General features: G+C 48.0%; 1 protein-coding gene across 2 annotated transcripts in view; it reads left to right on the top strand.

The window, feature by feature from the left end:
• The first annotated feature begins 1,802 nt into the window (after positions 1-1,802).
• Positions 1,803-22,579, top strand: part of LOC137438104 (apoptosis-stimulating of p53 protein 2) — a 57,212-nt gene continuing 36,435 nt past the window's right edge. The window contains exons 1-3 of one of the 2 annotated variants that reach the window (XM_078766596.1): positions 1,803-1,853; positions 2,432-2,491; positions 18,485-18,635. In XM_078766596.1, the coding sequence (XP_078622722.1) occupies positions 2,483-2,491; positions 18,485-18,635 (160 nt within the window). In that variant the 5' untranslated portion in view covers positions 1,803-1,853; positions 2,432-2,482. Of the gene's footprint in view, positions 1,854-2,360; positions 2,492-18,484; positions 18,636-22,579 lie in introns of those variants that run through there. The other variant, XR_013621059.1, reaches the window with a different exon arrangement.

Here is a 22,579-nt window from a genome sequence, read left to right as displayed (position 1 = left end):
TTCCTCTTACCCCCCATTCCTCTTACCCCCCATTCCTCTTCCCCCCCCATTCCTCACCTACCATCCCCCCATTCCTCACCTACCCCCCCATTCCTCGCCTACCTCCCCCCCCCCATTCCTCCACCTACCCCCCCCCCATTCCTCACCCACCCCCCCCCATTCCTCGCCCACCCCCTCCTCCCCCCATTCCTCGCCTACCCCTCCCCCCCATTCCTCCCCCTATCCCCCTCCCCCATTCCTCGCCTACCCCTCCCCCATTCCTCGCCTACCCCTCCCCCATTCCTCGCCTACCCCTCCCCCATTCCTCGCCTACCCCTCCCCCATTCCTCGCCTACCCCTCCCCCATTCCTCGCCTACCCCTCCCCCATTCCTCGCCTACCCCTCCCCCATTCCTCGCCTACCCCCTCCCCCATTCCTCGCCTACCCCTCCCCCATTCCTCGCCTACCCTCCCCCATTCCTCGCCTACCCTCCCCCATTCCTCGCCTACCCCTCCCCCATTCCTCGCCTACCCACCCTCCACATTCCTCACCCACTCCCCATTCCTCCCCTATCCCTCATGCCTCCCCTATCCCTCATTCCTCCCCTTAATTTTTTTTTTTTTAATGGGATTTTGGCCCACCACAAAGCTAACAAGGCCACTCAAGTTCACAAAGGAAAGAAAAGTATAGATACCTCATTCTCCCCTAACCCTCATTCTTCCCCTACTCCTCATTCCTGACAATTAGAATCTGCTAAGCCGGAGGACAGGTGTGCCAGCACTGGTTATTGGTGGACGTGAAAGAAGTGTCTGTGTATTTCATGAATGACAACAACAACAACATGCATTTTAAGGCCATTTTCCCTGCTAGAGCGGGGGTTAGCCTTGCGGTCCCCATAACAATCTTCTCCATTTTGCCCTATTTTCTGCATCTCTCCTTGTTAACCCCCTTGCCCGCATTTCTTCTTCCACCATCTTTAGCCAAGACTTTCTCGGTCTTCCCCGTCCTCTACTTCCTTCTACATTAACTTCCATCACTCTTCTCAACCAGTCACTTTCATCCTTCCTCAACACATGACCAAACATCTCAACCTGTTCCTCTTCACAGCATCAATCACAGGCTCTATTCCCATCATCTTTCGCAATTCATCATTTGTCTTCCTCTCTCTCAACGATACTCCGCACATCCGTCAAACCATTCGCATTTCCACCCTTTCCAGCCTTCGTTGCTGCTCTACGTTCATTACCCATGTCTCGCTCCCATAAATCATAACACTTCTCACACATGCAGCATACACCTTTCCCTTCAGCTTCAACGACACTCCCCTCCTCATCAGCACGCCACTCAGTTCCCGAAACTTCTTCCATGCACATCTCACTCTAGCAACCGTTGCCGAGTCTGATCCACGTTCTCCATTCAGCATGTCTCCGAGGTAGCAAAATAAGAGGTAGGAACCTCAAAATCCGAGGTAGCAACCTTCATGAATAAGAAGGGAATTATCACCTGCACCCTTAAACTCCAGATTCCTACCACCTTCAGTCAAATGTTAGGCCTGGCCTGTTTGTTCACGATAGACTTGGGCCAAAAATGTTCCCGACTGACCCCACAAGAAGGTGGGAATAATTGAGGCCATTGGAAGATGTAGTCGTAAAATTAAGTATTACACACAACAGCCTAGGATGAGGACGGAATGTTCAACAATCGATCATAAGGGAAGGTTGCAGACGGTCAAAAACCAACATTACACAACTACATCAACACATGACCATATAGAGTTAAGGTTACATATCTGTTCTACACCGCTCCTTTCCTATGCCATCTCCAGGCGCTGCATGATGTCATCGGTGCCTGGCAATGACGCGCGCTGAAAGGGAGTACTCGGTTTTCACTCCGGTTGTTTGTTTGTTTTCTTGTTTTTGTTTGTTTGTCCGGGCGCTTTCTCAGCCATCCTTTGAGCTAGGAAGCTGAAATGTCGGCACAATAGTGAGCAAGTCCTTTGTCAAAAACTGCATTTTTTTTGTTTTTTGATTAATCAATTAATTGATAAGTTACTTAATTATTATCGATTAATTAAGTACTTATAAATTGTACTCCGCTCCTTTCCTGTGCCATGAAGGAAAAAAAAAAAGGTACTTGCTACTTCCTTGTTTGACGTTCAGCATTTAAAAGGATAATAGCACGGATAATCCCCATAGATTAGCATCCATGACGAGGGGGAAATCCCTTCTTAGGAAATGCCCCGCTTAGTGTAGTGAGAAGGGTGGCGCCATTGTTGTGACAATGCTGGTATCCAGAGTGCCCCGGGAAGTGACGGCACTTCCCCCAAGCTCATTGGTCGTGCTTGTGTCATCTAATGATCATGTGTCTGTGACTGTGTCTCAGCTCCACTTAAATCTTGTTTAAAAAAAAACAAAAAACTCCCAATTTGTACTTCTATTTTTGTCTTACTCAGTGCTTGAAGTCTGCGAGAGGGACCTGTGGCCTGCAAAGTCAATATACAGCCATGAAACCGGTGAGTGAGAAACTTTGTATTATATACTTGGGTATGTTGGTGTATTTGTATGGAAGCAGGATTTTTGGACTCGATATTACTGAAGAACAAACACCTCATAAAGAATGTAGATTTCAACTTTGTGGAACCCAGCAAGTGCCATTTTTCTATCGAATTGTTGTTTAATGCTCCATTTGGCTCAGTAATGACAACGTGGGGTGGTAACGTTCCCAACCTGGTTGGGCCTACAAGTGGCTTCCCAGTTTGTGGTTGACAGTTAAATGCCCTCAGGGCAATTTTGGAGAGATTTACACAGCAGTGATATCTTGAAATATAGGTAATCTTAAAGGTGTGCATGCTTATTAGGCAGGGTTAATAAGGACGAATGCAGTCCACGACAGATCTCATTGGAATAAAGGCGTCATCCTGACTTTGAGTCCGTGTTCCTAATGTAAGTTTTAAGACAAACCAACAAATAAATCTGAATGAAACTGTTCTGTTTATTACCTCTGCCACCAAAGGTCTCTGTTTGTCAGTCTGTGAGCAGGATATCTCAAATAATTATGCACGGATTCAGATGAAACTTGGTGGATAGGTTCGGAGTGTGGCAAGGATGAATTGATTCGATTTTGGTGAAAATACGGATCCGGATACTATAATTCTTTTATTTCTTAAGTAATTCTTCACAATTGAGAGATGGGGCCAAAAATGATATCTGGCATGATATTTGAAAAAGTTATGGATGGGTTATGATAAAACTTGGAGGAGATGGGTAAGTGACAAGAACAAGCCGATTAGATTTTGGTTCAGGTCTGAATCCAGATCCGACCTGTCGGTGGGATACAAAACGTAAATTGTTCAGTCGGGCGGAGGTACGCGGCGCTCTACTGCCATTCTAGCTTGTTGTTTCATGTTACTTGCATGAACTAGATATTCACAGGGCCAGCAAGATAGACTAGTGTTGAGTGCTCGCCTCTGCGAGGTGTCATCCTCATGTTTCACAAGCTGAGTGAGGCATCAATATGTGTGCCATCCCTGGGATGGACATTAAACCGGACGTTCCTTCTGCCAGCATTATTTGGTGGATGTTAAAGATCCCACGATGTGCTTTTTGACGATTAGGCAGGCCACCCTGCCAGTTGTTGTTCTCCTCCTTTTCTCTTTATAAGGAGTGAGGTCCGATGGCACCAAGCTCCTGCCCTGCCTTGACCACAATATTCCAACCGCTACCCTCTGTCCTCGGCTAACTTTGTCCACTCTCCAACCACCCCACCTAACTGATATCCCTCCTCACATAATCCTCACATCTCAGCCATGGTCAATCTCTTTTCCCCTGCCCTGTTCCCCTCAACCTATCCACTCTCTTTGCCATTCTATCTTCCCCCATCTGCACCAAATGTGCTGGACATCTCAGCCGGCATTTCACCAATTTCCCCGTCAAGCTCATCTGCCCACCAATTTCCTCCCGCGGTTCATCCATTCTCCTTCTATCCACCCTCTTTACTCCCACAATCCTCCTGACTCAGTTGTTCTCACAAACCCTCAGCCTCTGTTGTTGTTGTCTCTGTCAGTGCCACCGTCTCCAGACCGTAAAGATAGGCCGGTGTTACACAAGACATCAGAATCTTTCCTTTCAATCTCCTTTATATTGTTACAGACGTGGCTTGGATGTTATTTACCGAGCGGTTTTATGGTATGACCACGTCTGCACAAGTTACCCGATTGTGCCCGAACGTTGACTAATCGCGCTATGCTAGACCAATGAAGGAAAAAGAAGACACACGGCTGGAATTAATACGACACGACACCAGGGATACGGTTCTCAAAGGTTGTTATTACAATAATGCGGAAGGTTTAGATTACAGGGACAAGAGGGAAACATAGGAAGGTGGGCACTTAAACACACTCTTATATTATTCCCAACAGACGACAGATAAACGGGACAAGGCTCACTCACACGGGGTTTGATGCAAAGGACAGGCGGGTAGCGATCGCTCCAGGTGCACCTGGGCTCAGGGCCGGATCACGTACGGTCCAGTTTAAGAGATGCGGTGGAGGTATTGCAGCGCTCGAGGGGTGGCGACTTCTCTCTCCAGGCTGGGGGCGCATCTCTCGTCACATCCGGCGCGTGGCCGCGTATATCCGGCGGGGAGTGACACGCCCTCGGCTCGTTAGCTCCGCCTCGTGGAATCGGCACGTTGCTTCTCATTGGGTGCGTGCGGGGGGTTTACCAGGCTCCGCCCTTGACGAGGAGCTGACAAGGAGCCCCTTCGTGGTAACCCCGTGGAGCGCATGGTCTGGAGCTAATCGAGCCGGTGTGAGGACGCATCCTCCCCCGCTCCGCCGCCATCTCCTCTGTTGTTGTTGTAATTGTTGGGGAAGAAGATGGAAGGAGGTATGGGAAAGGTCCTAAACTCACTACTGATGCCATATAATCACATTCTGGTGCAACGAAGAGTCATAATTAATGGAGACGAGGCCTTAACTGACATAGAATAAGAATAACTAGGAAGATGTCCGAAAGTTGTCTACGTGTGGTGCGGTGGACCTGGGCACGACATTTAATGGGGGAATAAGGGGAAGGTCGGCTCTACTGATTGTTATTTACATGCAATGGGACTAGGGAATGGGGGATCGGGGAAAGTTGGGGAGTATTGGAGAAAATAGGGGAATATTTACAAGCGGATATGGAGGCCAAATTCCATATTCGCAACATTGCACCCTTCTCTACCCTCGGGGCGTCCCGACCCGATAAATTTTTACCTACTTTAGTGTGGCACGCAATGTAGTTCCCTCTACTATTAACTCTACCCTGAGTGCGACAGTTTTACAGATATTCACAAATGAGTAAATATGTCCCCCTGCGACGTTGCACCCTTCTCCTCACAGAAACACACCCACAGGATAACCGAATCCGGAAAGAATTCTCAAACTAAACATACAGCCGGTAGGGAGCATTATTTACAAGATTACGCTGATATCTACACTACGATCCAGGACCTGTTTTTGGAGGAACACATGCAGATGTTATGCATAGAGAGAGCGCGCTTGCCAACATCGATACACCAACCCACGAGTGCTCTGTGGCCGACGGCCTTTAATAACGTGCAGAGCACCCTTTCCCAGCATCAAAAGCACCACCCCACCACACAGTCAGCACCATCCGGTGCAGTCACCATTGTTCATTGGTATAAAAATAAATTCGACAACCCCTAACCCTGCAGGTGTCTCTTGCTCTTCTTGTGGTGCACTTGGTGTCAACTAAAAGTGGTTCACCTGTATGGCATAGGTGCCACGTTGACCCATAGGTCCATCCCCGGGTGGTGCTTGGCCGCAAACGAACTGCGGTCCATTGTGGGTGGCCACAAACATTGCGGTCCATATGGTGTATCGATCCCGGCAGCAAACAGCGAAAGTGCAGGCCCACAACTGCGCAGCCAGCACCTCTCTCTCCTCTCTCTCTACCCCAAAGCCAGATCCTCGGAGGTGGGAGACAAAAGAAGAAACAAGTGAGTAAGGTGGTAAGGGCGCAAAAGTGCACGCAATGTAAGGTGATGCACACTGGGGGCACATGGGAACCAGGTGAGACAGGTACGTTCCTATCGTACGCCCCCCCCCCCCACCAGGTAACCTACATGGCCCCTCCCTTACCCCTTACTGTATCCACACAACACAACACTACCCATAAACATCTACTTTACAAATCAACAAACATCCCTACTGTCTTCCCCGTTCCTCCCATATACCAAATTCGTCTTCTCTCCCTCCTAACCAATCAAATTTGCCATTTTCAACTCTCATCAAAATTTGCCATTCTCAACTCAACATCAAAATTTGCCATTACCAATTCATCATCAGTCCCTCCTAGGGAGGGAGAGATGGAATCACCCCAATGTCTCATCCACGTCGTGATGCGTCTCACCAACCCACACAGCAATTCATCTCCTGCAACAAACAAAGAAAACACAGGTGTGGAGTCATCATCATCACCACAGGTAAGTGGCTGCGTATGGTGCGACAGGTTCTTCAATCCTAACTATTTCCTAAATGACTTTAACAACTTTACACTACCCGGGGTCTTCCTCCGGCCAAACCATTGGCCCTCTTACACTATGGGTTCTAAAAACCAATTCCCATTGGCCAAACTGTGGTGCTCTTCAATTTGGGGTCTCACTCCCCCGATTCATCTCCCGGTGCCCTCGTACAATTTCTGGGCTGTGGCGTGTACCTCTCCCAGTGGGTCTACCCACCTGCACCCCTCCACCACTGCAGTTGCCTCCGAGCTTACCTGCTCCTTACCCTAACCTAACTACCAGGGGAAGGCCCTCTGGCTCTCTCCCCACTCCGTGCCCTCTCTGGCACTGGGCTGCCCGATCCACACCCGGGATCCTCAGGCACCCACTCACAACTACCGGCTCCCAGAGCCCACCTGCGGCCTCACCTGGCCGACATCCTCACAGTGGTGGAGTGCCCAACCAACTACACACACTAACAGGCTACACGCCCAGCCATTTCCACAACACTAATGCACCCATTCACAACACCATTCTGCAACCGCACCACAAATGCCAATATCCAACCACAATTTACCTGCACCCTCTACCTAACACTTACACTACCCGCCCCGGGTACTCGTGAAAGGGGGTCCACTCTTCCCCCATCCACACCTTCGCACCATGCACACCACTCCGTACCACTTACTCCAACTCTCTCCACACACCTGTACTTGCACACCTGTGCTCTCACACCTGGTGCCACCTGCACCCTTCTCTCCCCAAGCGCATTCGCGCTGATCCACACACTCACTACTCATACACTGCTCCACACACCTGTCCAGTTGCACACCTGTGCAATCACACCTGTTCCATTCTCACAAACACGGCATCATCTCAGCTAACTACTCCCTTCTGAAACTTGCGCTTCCCAGTCGTCCCTTTAAACTATTGCGCTCCCTCGTCATTATCATCCACACTAATCTACCTGCGTCCCCACTACAGGTATCAGTCACTAACTAATCTTAACGTTACCTACTGTCATCTTCTAGATCCCTACACACAATATCCTAACCCACCCGGGCTAGTTTTCACTGCCATCAACCCCATAAACCTAGTGCTCCTTTGCCCCCCCTGTGAGGGATGGTGGATTTGCCATCCCACCACATCGGGGGTCTCTCACTATCAATTTTGCACGTCAAATTTCAACAAATCAAAAATTTGCCAATCACTACCCATCATCTGCCAATCACTACTGCCAATCCCTTGCCAATCATCAAATTTTGTTTTTCTCTAATTTTGGGTCCAAAACACTAACCTCATCACCCAGTCGACTCACTAATACCTCTCGGTGCGCCAATCCCTGTCCAAAGCCCGGCTTCGTAAAGCCAAGCAATGGATGCTGGTTGTTTTGTGCCAGCGGCTGGATGCGTCCGGCAGTCGGGGCAGGGACGGGGGCTTACCCGTGCCGAGATCCCACACACCACCTCGGCGTGGAGCCATCCAATGCCCCGATCTAGACCTGCCGGCACGTCTCACCAAAAAGTGGTCGCCATGACGACCCTTCCTATCCAGCCGCCCGCTCCGCCTAGTGGAGCACGGACGCGGCCGTTCAAAGCGAGGCCCGGCACGCACCGAGGGCCCGATTCGGCTAAAAGTCGACCTAACCTCTAACCCGTGTAACGTCGATGCTTCACCTGCATGCTTACACCCCGCAGCCCGTTCCTTGCTCACACATCCAGCCGTCCCCATGCTCCTCGTACCTTTCCTTACACATCCAGGTACCCTCATTCCACTCACAGCCTTGGTCACACACCTGACCACCGAACACTTTGGCACACATTCGTTGGTCGCACACCTCACCAAAACACCTCTTCGCGCCCCCTCCTCTGTCACCTCCTCTGTGACAATCACAGGTGTGCCCTCATTCGCACACCCAACCACGTGCCTCACCACCAACTCCAGCGTGCATCCCCACTCACGCTCTACCATTCCAGGTGTACATCCTTCCATCCCAGGTGTACATCCTCGCTCACCTGTCACAACCAGCTCACTCTCCTTGTCACTCTCACTACTTTCACCTCCACTCGTGACAACGCACTCACCCTTACTCTTGTCAGCACACTCTTTCCTCATGCACCTGTCCGTCACACACCTTTCTCGCGCACACTCTCCCGTTACACCCTCTGTAACACTCACCACAGGTGGACACTCTTCCTTACTTCTGACAGCGCACTCTTTCCTCATGCACCTGTCCGTCACACACCTTTCTCGCGCACACTCTCCCGTTACACCCTCTGTAACACTCACCACAGGTGGACACTCTTCCTTACTTCTGACAGCGCACTCTTTCCTCATGCACCTGTCCGTCACACACCTTTCTCGCGCACACTCTCCCGTTACACCCTCTGTAACACTCACCACAGGTGGACACTCTTCCTTACTTCTGACAGCGCACTCTTTCCTCATGCACCTGGCCGTCACACACCTTTCTCGCGCACACTCTTGCGCACACTCTCCGGTCACACCCTCTGTAACACTCACCACACCACGCTTCCATGTGCTCCCTCGCACACGCGCTACGACCGACTCACTCCCGCCAGCACACTCACTCCTTGGCACGCACTTTTTCCTCACACACCCCAGAGTCGGACTTTCTTGCACACCTCCTTTTTCGCACACCAGACCTGTCGCACACTTCACCAGTGGCCTCTCACGAACACCCGGGTCTATCTCGACCCCCAAGCTCCTTAAATCCCCTGGCGCATCATACGCACGACCATATTGGTCACCACTTACACCGGGTCCTCTTCCTCTTCGCTTCTCCTCCATCACCTGCGAATCCCTCATCCGGTTAATGAGCACATCATCACGATCCAAACACAGACTTTGGACCAATTCTTTTATCTCCTCTTTTATCTCTTTCTTATCCCCTCTCCGTCGCTTCTTAATTTCACTCATCCCTTCTTCCACTTCTTCTAATTTGTGCTTCACCTCTTTTATTCCCCGGTACGTCTCCTCAAGCTCGTCCTCCAAGGCTACCTTGACCGTTTCCATGTGCGTCCTCACCTGCCGGTCCTTCGTCTCCATTACCTCTATCACCTCGTCCAGCCTCGTTGTCAGTCCCTCACGTACCATCTGACATTCCCTCTGTGTCGCTATCAAGTCGTTTTTAATTTCTTTTTGTGTCGCCTTTAAACCTCCTAATACCGCAGTGTTCCTTTGAACCTGCTCCACTAACTCCGTCTGTCCCACCGTCAGCTGCTCCACCTCCTGCGTCAGGTCCTCTATGCCCCCTTGTAACTTTACAGGCCCCTTTCTCACCTCCTTCTCCATGTGCTCCTTACAGTGCCTCACCTCCTCGCGCACTCCTCCGACCTCCTCACTCACTCCTCTTCTGATCTGCTCTCCCATCACTTGCATCTCCTGCCCAGATGCCACCCTCATCTGCTCCATTTCCTCCCTGTGAGCATCCAGTTTGGTTTCTACCCCCATTCTGACCCCCTCTATCTGCTGCCCCATTTGGTTAACTTCCCTTTCCGCTTGGTCCCTCATGTCCCTCAATTTGCCTTCCATACTGTTTTCTAACCCCTCTAACCCATTTTTCACTCCCTCTATTTGATTCTCTTGAGCGGCCATTCTGTTTTCTACCCCCGTTAACCCATTCTTTACTTCTTTTATCCCGTTGTCTAACCCCTCAAATTTCTTTTCTAATCCCTCACCGGTACCCCTCATTTGGTCCTCCAATCGCTCACCCTGAGCATCCATCCGGTTCCCCATTACCCCCATTTGGTTTTCCAATCGCTCACTATTCTTTTCCATAAGGGCCGTCATTTGTATAAAAAAAAGTTCCAATCTTCCCAGCGGCGCTACTTCGGTCGCGGGCACGGTGACCAGCGAGGCGCCATTTTGCGCGCCCGCTTCTTCGTGCGTGACGGCGCTATTTTGCGAACCTGCCGCCCTCACTGCTTCGCTCTCCTCCTGTCCCTCATTTTGGTCCTGGATCGACCCTACCTCACTCTCCTTTACCGGACCCCAGCTGTCTTGATCCGCCATAGCGCGACTTTCAAAATTCGGTTTTTATTTTTTATTTTCGTAAAACAAATTGAAATTTCGCCGTTATAATTTCGCGCGGGAAACGCGCTCCGAATCGATTCGGTCGAGCGCCGTACGCGCTCCGGCTCGATTTTCCCTCCCAAAATTTGGGCCTAACTAATTTAGTCCCGGGTTCGAATTCCACTCCTCGACACCAATTGTTACAGACGTGGCTTGGATGTTATTTACCGAGCGGTTTTATGGTATGACCACGTCTGCACAAGTTACCCGATTGTGCCCGAACGTTGACTAATCGCGCTATGCTAGACCAATGAAGGAAAAAGAAGACACACGGCTGGAATTAATACGACACGACACCAGGGATACGGTTCTCAAAGGTTGTTATTACAATAATGCGGAAGGTTTAGATTACAGGGACAAGAGGGAAACATAGGAAGGTGGGCACTTAAACACACTCTTATATTATTCCCAACAGACGACAGATAAACGGGACAAGGCTCACTCACACGGGGTTTGATGCAAAGGACAGGCGGGTAGCGATCGCTCCAGGTGCACCTGGGCTCAGGGCCGGATCACGTACGGTCCAGTTTAAGAGATGCGGTGGAGGTATTGCAGCGCTCGAGGGGTGGCGACTTCTCTCTCCAGGCTGGGGGCGCATCTCTCGTCACATCCGGCGCGTGGCCGCGTATATCCGGCGGGGAGTGACACGCCCTCGGCTCGTTAGCTCCGCCTCGTGGAATCGGCACGTTGCTTCTCATTGGGTGCATGCGGGGGGTTTACCAGGCTCCGCCCTTGACGAGGAGCTGACAAGGAGCCCCTTCGTGGTAACCCCGTGGAGCGCATGGTCTGGAGCTAATCGAGCCGGTGTGAGGACGCATCCTCCCCCGCTCCGCCGCCATCTCCTCTGTTGTTGTTGTAATTGTTGGGGAAGAAGATGGAAGGAGGTATGGGAAAGGTCCTAAACTCACTACTGATGCCATATAATCACATTCTGGTGCAACGAAGAGTCATAATTAATGGAGACGAGGCCTTAACTGACATAGAATAAGAATAACTAGGAAGATGTCCGAAAGTTGTCTACGTGTGGTGCGGTGGACCTGGGCACGACATTTAATGGGGGAATAAGGGGAAGGTCGGCTCTACTGATTGTTATTTACATGCAATGGGACTAGGGAATGGGGGATCGGGGAAAGTTGGGGAGTATTGGAGAAAATAGGGGAATATTTACAAGCGGATATGGAGGCCAAATTCCATATTCGCAACAATATTATTTATGGCTGCATCATTATCTGAGCCTGGTGTTGGCTTCGCGGTTAGTGTGCCGGCTTGATCCTGGGTTCGAATCCCGGTCGATCGCTGAATTATCGCCAGGGGGGTTGACTCAGCCTGTCATCCTTCCGAGGTCGGCAAATTGAGTACCAGCTTGCTGGGATGAATGATCACGGTGTGTACCCCGGTTTAGAATCGGTACACCGTACCCCTGCGCATCGTAAGAGGCGACTAAGGGTTGGCGTCAGGAAGGGCATCCGGCCATAAAAACATTGCCTCAAACAGGGAACCATGATTGTCATGGGGCCCGCAAGGCTAACCCCCGCTCTAGCGGGGGAAAATGGCCTTAAAACGATCATTCATTCATTCATTCATTCATATATTACACCCTCCACCCTCCTCCACACATTCACATCCACCTGAATCTTCCTCTGACTTACCATCCCTGGTCACTGTTCCACCCAGATACTCAAATCTATTTCCTTGTCTAATGTCCTTCCCCTCCAACCTGATATTAATTTATTCTCTCTGTTGCCTGACCCACATCACCTCCGTCTTCTCCATGCTCATTTTCATCACTTGTTTCTCAAATGCCTCCTTCCAGCCCCCTGTACGTCTTGCATCTCCCGCTCACTCTCCACCAAAACTCCACCCTTCATGTGCTTGCTATCCTTTATGGATCATCCTTGCATCATCCTCTTCCAACTTGTTGTACACCTCATCTTCCATATCATCCTCACCTTATCCACAGCTCTCCTTGCTGCTTTCTTCTTCTGCCCATACAGGTGCAGTGACCCCGCATCCAGCTGCCTCCCTCTGTCCTTGATCGTCTCAATCCTCTTCCAAACCTCCTTCTTTTGACCAACTGCATCCACTACTTCCTCCGTCCTCCATACCTGCTTTCTATCACTCGACGATGCACCCTTTCCTGACATCGTTCCACACAACACTTCTGCAATTCCCCTAAATGCCTCTCCGTACTTCTTCCACTCCTTATCCAAACGTTCTTCGCTAAGTTGCTCATATCTGGCCCTCACCCTCTCCTTGTACTCTATGGCGACATTTCCTCTACAAGTCTCCCACCAAATAATCTTCTGACCTCTGCTCTTAACCTTCCTCCTTTTCTTCATCCTCACCACAAATACCACAGGCTTGTGCTGCATGGTAACATGCTCTCCCTCCGTGCCTTGCAATCCTTAACCCTTGCAAGCCAGCACCATGGTCAAATTGTAATTCCTCCTCTAACATACAAGGGGCACTGCATCAGCATTACAGCCATGCCCCAGCCATGTGCTGCATATGAAAGAAGAAGAAGAAGAAGATTGTACAATGGTCCACGACATGCCACGGTCTTATATTTTGTCAATAAATAATTAAGAAAACATATGAATGTTTTTATTTATTTGTTTATATACATCACACGTCATCCAGTTTTAGTTTTTAGCTTACCCGGAAAGACGTTCAGGGGAACTCATGCGATGGCACGTTGTCCGTCCGACCGTCAGTCCATCCGTCGTAAACGCCTGCAACTTCTCCCAAACCGCTGAAGGGGATGTGACCACACTTGGCACAAATGATATTTGTTGTGTTGTGACTAAAGTTTGTTCACGGCATTAAAAACAAATCGGGGTCTAAGAGGGTTTACCAGGGTCAAAGTGGATCCAGGTTTGACCCCTCCCCTCCTCCCTCCCTCCCCCCCCAACATAGGAATTTCCTTTTTCCTCTGAAACGACACACACAATTCCGATTAAACTTGACCACAACCTTCATCACCCATGTTGTACCAAATTTTGTTCACGGCACTAAGAAAATCGAAGTCTAAGAGGGTCTACAGGGGGGGTTTGCCGCCCACAATAGGTATGTATTTGCTTTCTTCTCCGCAACGACACACGCAATTTCGATTAAACTTCACCAGAACCTTCATCACCCACGATGTACCAATGTTTGTTCAAGGCATTACCAAAATTGGGGTCTGAGGAGGTATAGGGGTTGGGGGAGGGAAGTTCCCCCCCCCCCACCCCCCCAAAATAAGTATTTGTTACTTGCAAAATCGAAGATTTTTCAAGTATATTGGTCGGTTGCGTTTGTGGTTCTGTCTGTTTGTCACCGGCCTACAGGTCACAATTCTAAACCGATCGTCACGAAACGTCACCAAGTTGTATAGGTCGTCCCAATTGAGAAGCCTATTGTTTTTGGGGTCAAAAGGTCAAAAGGTCAACATAGGCCAAAGGTCACCAACTTTGCCGAATTTCTAAAATCCTCAATTTTCATCCGATTGACCTGAAATTGTTTGAGGTCAAAAGGTCAAAGGTCAACTCAAGGTCAACCTTACAAAATCAGCATTTTTCATCTGAAAAATCGTCACTTTTCTTCCTGTTGACTCGAGCGTTGATCACGATTGTCAATTTTAATCTTGATGAAATGGACAATTTGCTGTATCAATGGAATTTTTTTTCTTGGGGTGGGGGGTGGATTTTGCAAGTATCGTGCTCCGCATGACGTCTTCTTGTTTGTTTGTTTAAAGTCTTTTGATTATGTTAGTATGATTCTCCGTGCTGCCCTGCCTTCTAGCAAGCATTGGAATTGGTTTAAAATACCTTTACTCGGTGCAGTATACTGCTTATTCTACCAGGTGAGCACCAGGGGTATTGGTCCTATGTTTGTGTTATGGACTCTGTTTATATAATTTTTTGAACACCCCATAGAGAATACAAGGTTATTTCTCTCCAAAACTTGTCATTTTTCACCATTTTTGCACTCACTATTTTCCTTTTTAAAAGGTTTGATCAACCATGTCCAACACACATATCAGGATTACTATGTTGAGCACTCTATCATGGCAAAGGTCACACCTGAAAATGAACTGCAATAAATCCGAGGTGTTCTCCCTTGCATACAATAAAAAAGTAATCCTTCAATAATCCTTTAAGACATAGATAAGTCGATCTTTTCCTGCAGAACAAGTATATCCTACAACCGAGACCCCTATTGTTGTTAAAATATTGTTGGAGAAGGCTTAACTTAAAGGAAAGTGCAAAAACACTTAAACACTGAAAATATTATATGATGTATTGCAAAGCCTGCATGAAACATCTTGTATTTGTGGTACAATTCTCCGTCGCTGTCGAAGGCGTTTTACTTTTCTCTTTTTTGGGGCCCATAGGGGACGAATAATTGCAGGGAAGCATATTCTGTCCATATTTGGAAGGTTATCATTTTTGTCTCCTGCAACTTGAAGCGCCTCCCATTACCAACAGCATGCTGCTGTAGTACTTGGTTCATTGCCTAGCTTTTCCGTAGCATCCACTCTTGACTCTAATGTGAAGCAAATTATTACAAATTAAGTGCCAATTGATGTCAGGCAGGGGTCTATGTCGCTCTCGAGAGGTGAAGCATCACCTGGCAAAGCCTGAGCTTCACAAGTTTATCAGAAAGGTTGGTTCCTGTACAGAGCATGTATAATATTGTATTGGAGTGCAATGAAGAGGATGCTCCGCATCGAGGAGCACACTGCCCTTCTGTTAGGGGCATAAAGCCAGCAGTCCTGACTGCATTTATTTGGTATCTGTATATAGTGCATTGACAACTGGCCTCCTTTGTCTGTTTCCTTGTATTTCCTTGTATGGTTTTTGGTAAACTTTTTGAAATTATTACACCGTGCGTGGGTGCGTGCGTGCACATGCGTGCTACGTTGAGTCACTCGGGCAGCCGTTCCCTGACAATCTTTGGAAAAGCAAGGTCCTTCGTCAAGGTGATGTGTGCCTTCTGTTCAATAGTAAATTTAACTTGTGGCTTTTGTGGCTCTTTTAGTTGACTTGATAAAATGGCCAGATCTTCATGGAATTTGTTTACTATAATTATGGTCATCCTGTATTTCTGCCATTAGGAAATGTCACCAATCTGGTGTTACTAGAGTCCCTATATACAAGGAGTAGCCCCAACTCACAATTTGACGCCATTTTGTATCCATCAAGCACAGCGCATCAAACCTGTACCCATTGTGTGTGAAGCGTCATCTGTCCTTTTTATAATCAAACTTTATCTTTGCCAAAAAGGAAGATTATATTACTTATTTTTTTCGTTCTTGCAACACGTCAGAATAACCATACAATCAGAGAAGGTTGATTCAACCTTAAAACGTATCACAGAAACCGCGGCCAAAATTAAGTTCACACTCATGAGGCCTTATTGGAGATGTACAGAGTGAGTGAGTAGAATCAGAAATCGTCTACAACTTCTTCAAATATCATGTTTTATATCGTTTTTACCCCCATCACTCAATATTGAAGAATCGCTTCAATTTTAAAACTCTCATATAAACAAACAACATGCATTTTAAGGCCATTTCCCCTGCTAGAGCGGGGGTTAGCCTTGCGGTCCCCATGACAATCTTCTCCATCTTGCCCTATTTTCTGCATCTCTCCTTGTTAACCCCCTTGCCTGCATTTCTTCTTCCACCATCTTTAGCCAAGTCTTTTTCGGTCTTCCCCGTCCTCTACTTCCTTCTACATTCATTTCCATCACTCTTCTCAACCAGTCACTTTCATCCTTCCTCAACACATGACCAAACCATCTCGACCTGTTCCTCTTCACAGCATCAATCACAGGCTCTATTCCCATCATCTTTCGCAATTCATCATTTGTCTTCCTCTCTCTCAACAATACTCCGCACATCCATCGAACAATTCGCATTTCCACCCTTTCCAGCCTTCGTTGCTGCTCTACGTTCATTACCCATGTCTCGCTCCCATAAATCATAACACTTCTCGCGCATGCAGCATACACCTTTCCCTTCAGCTTCAACGACACTCCCCTCCTCATCAGCACGCCACTCAGTTCCCGAAACTTCTTCCATGCACATCTCACTCGAGCAACCGTTGCCGAGTCTGATCCACCTTCTCCATTCAGCATGTCTCCTCGGTAGCAAAATGTTTTCACACCTTCCAGCTTCACGCCGTCTCCAAGATCCAACTCAACATTTCCTCCATCTGCAGCTCCCTCTGTGCACACCTTACACTTGAATGTAGCTCCCACACTGGTTAATGACCCTCTCAGACCACTACATTTTTGATGAACCCACTCAGCGCACATTGTACATTGAATTGAGTTCACTCCGACACCCTTCCTGCACACAGCACACGGCCACTTCCCAGTTCTTTCCACCTCACACCACATGCTTTACCACTTGCCATCACCTTCGTCTTTCCGATATTCACCTTCAGACCTTTTGTCTCCATACATGCCTTCCACTTGTTCATCTTTTCTTTCAGTCCATCCATACTTTCCGCAATCAACACCAGATCATCTGCATACAACAACTCCCACGGTAAACCCTCCTTTACGTTCTGAGCCAGCACCTCAAACGAAAAGATCAAACGATTAAAACGACCAATCTCATATCCGGATCCGTATTCAGATCTTCACCAAAATCGTATCAATTCATCCTCATCACACACCCAATCGGTGCACCGAGTTTCGGCCAAATCCGTCCATAACTTTTGGAGATATCCTGTTCTCAAACAGATAGACGGGGGTGAAAACATAACCGACATCCTCCTTCGGTGGCGGAGGTAATAAAAGAGGGCTGAATTAAAATGGAGACTATTCATTAGTGAAGGAGTTATTTCGTTTCCAACTCCATTCATTTTAATGTACCAGTGGAGATGTGTGCAGCTTCACATGTGCAGGTAATTCTTCGTCCTTTATTATCCACATTAAATCTCTCTTCTTCCATGGTTTCCCTTTTCCCACACTTCGTTAATACGCTATATCACTCTTCTCATTTTCTCCCTTTTCTTCCCATTTTTCTGGTTCCTGCACTTTTTTTTCAATACAATATTCCGTCATGCTACAAGGTGAGGCCGAAGGCAAATGGATCCTCAATTATTTTGGAATCGACCATGTCGTGGACCGTTTTGGAATTTAACGTCAAATGAACAAACGCGTTGGACACACAAGTGACGTGTTTACTTTTAAGAAACTTTCCCAGGATGTTGTTGATCTGTCATAAATCTTATGACCCTATTTGTGAACGTCTGTTTGGTTGTGCCTCATGGACAGCCTAAGGAAGTAACTTGGAGAGGGAAGAGGGGGTCCATGGGGGGTAATTTTTAATGACAAAAAACAGGGGTGCATCAGGTTTAGACTCGGGGCGTGGCAGCGGGGCGTGGCTTCCTCTGACTATAAAAAGCTCACTACACACACATGACTGACTATTTATTTTCCAGGCGATGCCGGGTAACTCTGCTAGTTATATATATATGATATATGATAATGTTTCGATGATAATTTTTGTCTGTTTACAGGTTGTACCCAACTACCAACTATAATATGATTAAAGCACCACGCGTACATATAAACACACGGGACTACAACTTACCTGGGACAAATATTACCCTGAAGTCAGTTTCCATCCCGGACGATGAACTTTACTTTCCCAATTTTTTTTTCTTTCTGCAGAGAATCTATACATTTTTAAACCCTTTCATGATCGATTGGTGCATCCAATGGCACAACTTCCTGTCATTTTAAAAAGAATGAGCTATCGATGGAAACAAAATGGCGGCCATGAGTCACGTGACCATAATTTTTTGGAAGTGTCATGTCGTAACTCCGAGTATATAGGGACACTTACTTGTAAGGTGTTACCAAAAGAAGGGAATGCAGCTACTTGTAACGCATACCCCTTTATCCACAGCAGGCCAAGCTCGAGGTACATCTGGCACGTGAAGACTCTCGTGTAGCCACTTTGCCTATCACCGAGGAAACGATGTGCAGCGACGTGCTGGGAGCTTGCCGTGCACTGGGTTACCACGGCAGTGAGCTGGTCGAGTCAAAGGATGAATATGGTGAGTGTGCCATTCGCACACTTTCAATACCCCCCATGCTGATACGTTCACCGCAAAATACAAATTACAGCCAAGTTTATCAACGGAGCACCTGAAGAGGGATGTTTTGATGCGTGTTGTTGAGGGAAGAACCTTTTTTTTTTCTTCTTTTTTTGGGGGGGGATACAGAATCGAGGCTCGTGAAAGACCTAACATTTATCACACAAACAAATCAAACAGGCAAACAAAATATATAAAAAGAGGGAGCGGTAGACAAGATGAGGAGAGAAGGGGAAGCACACAAACACAACATTTGAGACCAGGGACATCGGGAGATGTGTGGGAGGGAGAGGGCTTTTGGGGAGGAGGCGTGGGAAGGGGGGGGGGGGGGGGAGAAGTATAAAACACAAGGACACCAAGGACTTCCAGGAAAGAAGTTGGTATTTCAAAAAGGTGGATTTGGGGTGAAATTAGTGGGGGTAGAAAAGATCAAGGTTTTGGATGGGGGAAGATAAGAGATGGTGGTGAACAGCTGTTTTAAAGACCTGGAGGGAGGAGTGGGATTGAAGAGAGAGAGGGAGTTTGTTCCAGAGGTGGGAGAAAAGAGGAATGAAGGAGTGAAGGTGAGCAGAGAGTCTTGATTTTGGCAGTTTAACCATAAGAGGGTTGCAGGCAGATCTTGTGCGACTTGTAGGAATATTTGGGGGACAGAGCCCAGAGAGAGCTGGGGGGGCAAGGCCGGAGAGGAGTCGGTAGAAGACAGAAAGACCACCAACCTGCCTGCGGTGAGTGAGTGAAAGGCCCTTGGAGTTAGCTTCATCGCAGGAGATTCCAATGATTCTGAACGCTTTGGTTTCAACAGCGTGAGGACGAGCTAGGTGTGAGGCAGGAGCACCAGCCCAGAGGGGGGAACAGTATTCCATTGAGCTGCGGATGAAAGCCTTGTATGTGGTGAGGAGCTCAGGTGTGCCAAGGAAGGACTTCGCACGACGGAGGATGCCCAGTCGGCGACTGGCTTTGGAGGCCAGATTTGAAATATGGTTTTCCCAGGAAAGATCATGGCAGATAGTGAGACCCAAAAGCTTGAGTGACAGAACTTCTTGGAGAGGATTATTCAGAAAGTGGATGGGAGGGTTGTCCAGTCGGTCTTTTCGGAGAGACATCGTAAGAGTGTGAGATTTGTCAGGATTGAAAGACATGTTCCACTTGTTTGCCCAGTCTGTGATTTTGTCCAGGTCTGCAGAGAGTGAGGAGGCTGCAGACTGCCGATCTGAGGGATGAGGAATGGAGCGACAGAGAGTAGAGTCATCAGCAAAGAGATAGAGAGGATTTTCAAGAGAGTTAGAGAGATCATTGATGAAGACCAGAAAAAGCACAGGGCCCAGAACACTGCCTTGGGGAACTCCAGCCTGAACAGGAAGAGGAGATGAGAGAAACCCATTCAGGGCCACACGTTGACGACGACTAGAGAGGAAATCCGCCAGCCATGCATGGAGATTTCCATGGATACCAAAGGAGGAGAGTTTGGTGAGCAGAGCGGGGTGCCAGACCGTATCGAAGGCACGTGATATGTCAAGGGAGACAGCTCTAATTTCCTGTTTGGCATTGAGGACCTCCATCCATTGTTGAGAAAGCATAATTTTGATGATTATGATCGATTAATTATTTTGAGGGTGTTACTGTAAAAGCCCAAGCCTGGTGTTGGCTTAGTGTTTAGGGTGCCGACTTGGGATCCTAGGCTCCTGGGTTCGAATTCCAGTCGATTGCTGAATTAACACCAGGGGGATTGACTCAGCCTGTCATCCTTCCAAGATCGGCAAATTGAGTACCAGTTCACTGGTAATTCCCTGTGTGTCGCAAGAGGCGACTAACATTGTTGGCGGGAGAAAGGGCGTCCTGCCATAAAACATTGCTTAAACTAGAACGGGCACTCGGTAGAGCGCATACCTTCGCCGCAGCTACTGTTCTGTACTTGGCATGGGAGTGTAGGGAACAGAACAGTGAACAGTTTGGTGCTGATTTCATGCAAATCGGATAAGAATTGACTGAGTTATGACAAACAAGATCGGGCATTGAATTCTGAACATTTTGGCATTAGTTGCATGCCAATTGGATAAAAATTGACCGCGCTATGGTAAAAATACGATTTTGACCTTTTTGTGACCTTGACCTTGACCTTTGACCCGATTGCTCCCAAAATCTAATCAAATGTGTCCCGTATAATAACCAATCATCCCACCAAATTTCATGCAATTCGGTTGAATACTTTTTGAGTTATGCGAATAACATACACACACACACACACACAGACATACAAATAAATACACAGCGATCAAAACATAACCTTCCGCTTTTGCGAAGGTAAAAAGGGGACCACTGTGCCCAAAAAAGGCCAACACCCGCTCTGCGGGGCAAAATGGCCTCTAAAGGCGGTTCTTTATTGTAAAAATCCAGTTTTGTTTAATGGCATTTTAAGCGAGTATATATTTTAACATTATACAGCTTTGTGTAAAATGGAGAATATGATCTGAGTGTTTGTCCTAATCAGAGCAATAGGCTAGATCATGAATCAGTGATTGGATCATTGATTGAAGAAAGTGGAAGGTGGCTGATGGGAGGAAGTGATGTTGGAACAGGTTTTCAAGTTAATTGGGCTGGGGTGGGAATTGATATTCTGAAGAAGAATCTGGGAATCAAATATGCTCGTCGTATTACCTCCGCCACCAAAGGTGGATGGAGGTTATGTTTTTTACCAATGTTTGTCTGTCTGTGAGCAGGATATCTCAAAGTTATGGACATATCTCTCTGGCTCTCTTGAAAATCTTCTCTACCTCTTTGCTGATGACTCCACTCTCTGCCGCTCCATTCCTCATCCCTCAGATCGGCAGTCTGCAGCCTCCTAACTCTCTGCAGACCTGGACAAAATCACAGACTGGGCAAACAAGTGGAACATGTCTTTCAATCCTGACAAATCTCACACTCTTACTATGTCTCTCCGAAAAGACCGACTGGACAACCCTCCCATCTACTTTCTGAACAATCCTTTCCAAGAAGTTCTGTCACTCAAGCTTTTGGGTCTCACTATCTGCCATGATCTTTCCTGGGAAAACCACATTTCCAATCTGGCCTCCAAAGCCAGTCGCCATCCATTTTCCATCCTCCGTCGTGCAAAGTCCTTCCTTGGCACACCTGAGCTCCTCACCACAAACAAGGCTTTCATCCGCAGCTCAATGGAATACTGTTCTCCCCTCTGGGCCGGTGCTCCTGCCTCACACCTAGCTCGGCTTCACGCCGTCGAAACCAAAGCTTTCAGAATCATTGGAATCTCCCGCGATGAAGCTAACGCCGAGGGCCTTTCACTCACTCACCGCAGGCAGGTTGGTGGTCTTTCTGTCTTCTACCGACTCCTCTCCGGCCTTGCTCCCCCAGCTCTCTCTGGGGTCTGTCCCCCAAATATTCCTCCACCTCGCACAAGATCTGCCTGCAACCCTCTTATGGTGAAACTGCCAACATCAAGACTCTCTGCTCACCTTCACTCCTTCAGTCCTCTTTTCTTCCTGCCTCTGGAACAAACTCCCTCACTCTCTTCAATCCCACTCCTCCATCCAGGTCTTTAAAACAGTTGTTCACCACCATACCACCATCTCTTGTTTTTTTGAAATACCAACTTCTTTCCTCGAAGTCCTTCTGTTTTATACTTCTCCCATCCCCCTTCCCCCCTTCCCACGCCTCCTCCCCCCAAGCCCTCTCACTCTAACAGATCTTCCGATGTCCCTGCTCTCAAATGTTGTGTTTGTGCTTCCCCTTCTCTCCCCATCTTGTCTACCGCTACCTTTATTCTATGTTTTGTGTGTCGGTTTGATTTTTTGTGTGATAAATGTTAGCTCTTTCACGAGCCTCGATCCTGTATACAAAAAAAAAATATTCGGACGAAATTTGGTGGACAGCATGAGTGTCTGACGAGG

Source organism: Myxine glutinosa, chromosome 12, assembly GCF_964187855.1.
Source record: "Myxine glutinosa chromosome 12, kmMyxGlut1.1, whole genome shotgun sequence".
NCBI classification, from domain to species: Eukaryota; Metazoa; Chordata; class Myxini; order Myxiniformes; family Myxinidae; genus Myxine; species Myxine glutinosa.
Note: the sequence above shows the minus strand (reverse complement) of the source record. Positions and strands in the feature narration are given on the sequence as shown.